Source organism: Miscanthus floridulus, chromosome 16 (assembly GCF_019320115.1).
Source record: "Miscanthus floridulus cultivar M001 chromosome 16, ASM1932011v1, whole genome shotgun sequence".
Lineage (NCBI taxonomy): Eukaryota > Viridiplantae > Streptophyta > Magnoliopsida > Poales > Poaceae > Miscanthus > Miscanthus floridulus.
Window position 1 is genome coordinate 34,943,197 of NC_089595.1, and position 4,703 is coordinate 34,947,899.

Sequence of the window (4,703 nt, forward strand, 5' to 3'; positions counted from 1 at the left end):
TAATAATCATACTATTAGGACGAAATCCAAAAAGAAACAACTCGTACAGTCGTACGTACACTGTGTAGTAGGGACTAGTGGCCGGGGAGTGAAATGAAGCGGGGGTGCAAGTGAACGGTGTTAGCTTTAGGCCCCGTTTGGTACAGATGCGGACCGCTCCGGCTCCCACCTGCAAGGCAACGTAGAAACACTGTAGTTCGGAGCCGGTTTTCTCTCTCCATCTGCCTTCTCTCACTGTAGCTCGGGCTGTTCACGGTGTCAGCGAAGCCAAAATTTTGAGCTTCGCCGATGAAGCCGCTGGCTGTGACTGTCTGTGAGAGGGAGAGGGAAGAAAAGAGAAAACCGGCTCTTGCTACAGTGAATGAACAGTGAAATTATGGGGGGGAGCCGGAGCTGCATGGAGCCGTGCCAAACGGGCACTTACTACTACTAGCTTAGGGATGGCTAGCTTCATCTCCGTAGAAGTAGAAAGACCCCGATGGGGATGACGTGGATCCACGTGTGTCTCGCTGCGACGCCGCGGGCGGGAGTCACAGCGAGGCGCGGCGTCTATAAAGCCCGTGGAACGCCCAGGTCCTCATCACTCGGCACGGCAGGCACTGCTCGTATAGTGGTAGGTTGTTGTTGCAGCGTACGAACGTACGTACACAAAAGCACAGCCCATCATCGGCCATCTCCATCTCATCAACTGATAGTAATAGGTGTAGCAGGGAGTCCAGGAGCTGAAAAAGCAGAGCACTCGCTCTGTTAGCTAGCTGCTTGCCATCTCCCTTCAAGGTTACTTACCCACCCACCACACACCCCTGCTCTGGCCTTCTGGTAGTGAGCAGCAGCAGCAGCAGCTTGATCGGTGAGAGGAACCAACAGGATGGTGAGCAGCACGACGATGGCGGCGGCGGCGGGCTGCGGCGTCGGCGTTGGCGGCGGGGGCGTGAGGGCGCCCGGCGTGCTGCCGCTGGCGTCGCTGAACCACATCAGCATCGTGTGCCGGTCGGTGGAGGCGTCGCTGCGCTTCTACACGGACGTGCTCGGCTTCGTCCCCATCCGCCGCCCCGGCTCTTTCGACTTCAACGGCGCCTGGTACATACATACGCTATCTGCTGTACCTTCAATCAATCTTAGTATCTTACAACACAGCTGATTCGATCTGCTGCTTACATATGATTTATTATATATGTATATGTATGTATATGATATCATCAGGCTGTTCAACTACGGGATCGGCATCCACCTGCTGCAGTCGGAGGACCCCGGCAGCCTCCCGGAGAAAGGCGAGATCAACCCCAAGGACAACCATATCTCCTTCCAGGTCAGTAGTCACTGCCACTGCAACACCTCTCGGCTTATTTTCCAAACACGTACTACACCTAGACCATACGGTACGCAACAAGTGATATATTGGCGATCTAATTAAGATGCATGGTATAGCGGGGATACCGTGTTTAATTAGGTATAAGTAGCGAAGTGTACGTCTTTTCCAAACATCTGCAGGTTATTAGGGTTCTTTAATTTTTCAGTTCAACTGGTCGATGCATATATATATAGCAGTACGTGGAGATTGGACGCCGGGAGAAGGAGAAGTTGAAATCGGTGTTTCCTTTCCTTACTAGCAGTACGTACGACGCTACACGCACCCGGTAGCCTTCCCTGTTCCCTCCTCTGATGTCTGATCCCCTAGGATTCGCCGATGTGGGCTCCTGCTGGTTAATAATTAGGTTAAGATCATGCATGGTTCCGTATGACTATACGACAATGAATGATCAGTCGAGTCGTGCCTGTACGTACGTACGTCTTCCAGGTTAGCTTGCTGCATCAATCGATCTTTGGATGTAATGATCTAGGTAATCTAATCAAGCTGGAAGTTAGCTTGGCGGCTTGTATAGCACGCTTTATAACTATACGAGTCGACTGTGACGTGCATGCTCTCTAGCAAATATGCATGGTAGTGACAGTTTTACAACACAGTGCAAATATCTTTCCGATCCGCTGCGTAAGATAAATCAATCTGACAGTGAACACCTTCCAAGCCTACCGAGTTTGCGCTCGCCGTAGCATGCAGTAGCAGCTGATGTTTGCATTGCAACCTGTGAGTGTGAGAGGCAGCTGTAGCCGCGGAAAAGAGCTGCCGAACCGAGTCTGAAAATGTAGTTCCCAGTTACTCAAACTATGTATTATGAAATCATAGCGGTAGTCGTTTGGGCTTGTTTGGCTTATAAACCGTATTTTTTCAACCAACGAACAGTATTTTTCTCTTACATCAAATCAGCTAAAAATACTTTCAGTCATGGCTTATCAGCCAAACCAGCCCAAACGAACAGGGCGAAAATTTGGCTGGCCACGTCCAGCAGTTCCCCCAATATATATATAGTCCAAATCTATCCAGTGCATGGCAGGCATTGAAACTACAGAAGCTCTCTGTTTAATTTAACTTTTTGTTTGTGATTGGTTGGAGTAGAGTAGCACCTTTTTAGAAGTGTCTAGAGCTTCACATGCATGCATGCACGTCCGTCCTCTAGGTAGGCAGCCAATCTTCTGTTCATTAGGTCACCATGTCCTGTCGATATGATGCGGACCAGGTGTTGGATGCTTTTCCCTCATCTCCCTTTCACAAACCACATGCACGGACACATATTTAGGCCTGTTAGGTACACACCGTACCTTTACTGTTCGATTCTTAGCTGCATGCAGCTTCCTAATTCTTTGATAGAACAGAGTGTACGTATGTGATTAATTCTAGATGAGCCGGCCGGGGCCACCACTGGAAGCATGTGGGGAGTGATTATAGAGCGATCTGTTCTGGTAAAAATTGAATCATGAGCCATCATAAGCTCGTAGCTCCCAGCCTAAAACTGTCCTGATTAGCGCTGCCAAACGGCCGCGCGCTATATATCTCATGGTGGTGCTGTATGTGTCAAGTATCACTCCTGGCAATCAAGAAAGAGACACCTGCCTGCACTGTACTAGGTCCCAAAAATCTCAACATTATATATAATTGCATGTATTTGTTTGTACATATAGTACCACGGAAAAAGACGAGAGAAGCAAGTGACACGTCATTTTCGATCTGGCCATGCATCACGGCTGGCTTAGTTTTTTGGATGTGTCGGATTTAAAACCTGTGGTGCCGTAGTGTTTATCACGTTGTTGCATCCGTACGGTGGATTGTTTGTGGTGGCGCTGCAGCTAGAACGCATCGGCCGGTGGCTGTCAACAAGATATTTTTCAGCTCCATCGGACGACAGCAGCTAGCACTGTAGCTGCTGGTGATGTGTCGCTCGGAATAAAAGATCACTCGCGCTTTGTGTAGTGTAGTGTATCTGAGTCAGCATGCACCGATCCTCGCTCACAAGTCACAGATGGATCACCTAGCTAGGGCGGAGTAGTAAAAATTTCTTAATTACCGGACAGTAAAAATCTGATGTTAATTACATCCTATGTTACTAGTTTCATGGTGATGACATTAATTCAATTGACGTATTTTAATTCATATGTTTGCATGCAGTGCGAGAGCATGGTGGCGGTGGAGCGTCGGCTCATGGAGATGGGCATCCCGTACGTGCAGCGCTGCGTGGAGGAAGGCGGAATCAACGTGGACCAGATCTTCTTCCACGACCCGGACGGCTTCATGATCGAGATCTGCAACTGCGACAACCTCCCCGTCATCCCGCTCGCCGCCGACCTGCAGCAGCAGCAGCGCGCGCCCGGCGCCGTCCAGCTGGGGGCATGCAAGCGGGCCGTGGCCGCGGCGGCGGTCGTCGCCAAGCAGCAGCAGCAGAAGAGCAGCGTGGTGCCTTCTTCTTCCCCTCCGGTCACGGCGGCAGCCGTGCAGTGTGGCGTGCCGTCGTCAACGGCGGCCCAGGCCATCCGCGTCGCCGAGGAGTCGTCGTCGTCGCACATTTCGTGCGCGTGATTGATGACTACCCAAGAGGATCCGATCCATCGGTCAGTGTCGTGCGGGATCGATGCCGTCACCGCACTCGACGATGACTCATTGGATGGTCATCGAGCTGTGTGTATGCATGTGCGCAGCGGCGTCGTAGTGACGACGAAGCAGCTGGCACGATGGATCGAGTCGTCACGGCCAAGCGTAGTCTGTATATGCGCGTGCGTGCGTGGGTGGGTGTAGCTGGATGTGCAAGCAAACTGCCCGTTTTTAGTAAAGAATAAACCAAGGTGGGAATGGAAGACGAGACTAGTGCGTTTATCCTTTGTATATCTTCTTCTCCGGCGATCCGTCTCCATCGATCTACTCAAGGGTGCCCTTCCTAAATTTTAATCACTGTCCCATTAGATATTTGGACACATACATATAGTATTAAATATAGACTAATTACAAAACTAATTACATAGTTTATGACTAATTTGCGAGCCGAATTTTTTAAGCCTAATTAATTCATGATTTGACAATGTTTTGCTACAGTAAACATGTGCTAATGACCGGTTAATTAGGCTTCAAAAATTCATCTTGTAGAGTACTAACAGATTATGTAATTTATTTTTTTATTAGTATCCGAACACCCCATGCAACATCCTCCCGACACACCTTCTAAATTTTAGTAGCCAGATCTAAATACCCCTAAGTGTTGTCTTCGATATGTTTTGTCTATGTTTCTTTCAAGATTTTCTTCAGAAAGTAAAGGACGTACAGTCCTTTTCAGGAAGTACGCACAATTTGTTTTTTCAGAAAGTAGACACATCCGTGG

At 49.3% G+C, this 4,703-nt stretch overlaps 1 protein-coding gene across 1 annotated transcript; it reads left to right on the forward strand.

Moving 5' to 3' along the window:
• Positions 1 to 572: 572 nt before the first annotated feature.
• On the forward strand, positions 573 to 4,190 carry LOC136512925 (glyoxylase I 4-like). Its single transcript, XM_066506932.1, has 3 exons — positions 573 to 1,080; positions 1,204 to 1,309; positions 3,503 to 4,190. Exons 1-3 carry the CDS (start codon positions 869 to 871, stop codon positions 3,908 to 3,910), a joined length of 726 nt encoding a protein of 241 aa, XP_066363029.1. The 5' UTR covers positions 573 to 868; the 3' UTR covers positions 3,911 to 4,190.
• Positions 4,191 to 4,703: the final 513 nt, after the last annotated feature.

What these genes read in the sequence shown, in the direction of transcription:
- LOC136512925 (XM_066506932.1), top strand. Translation starts at nt 869, where the DNA reads ATGGTGAGCAGCACGACGATGGCGGCGGCGGCGGGCTGCGGCGTCGGC. An exon ending in TTCGACTTCAACGGCGCCTG is followed by an intron (nt 1,081 to 1,203) that starts GTACATACATAC and finishes TGATATCATCAG; the next exon opens with GCTGTTCAACTACGGGATCG. An exon ending in ACAACCATATCTCCTTCCAG is followed by an intron (nt 1,310 to 3,502) that starts GTCAGTAGTCAC and finishes GTTTGCATGCAG; the next exon opens with TGCGAGAGCATGGTGGCGGT.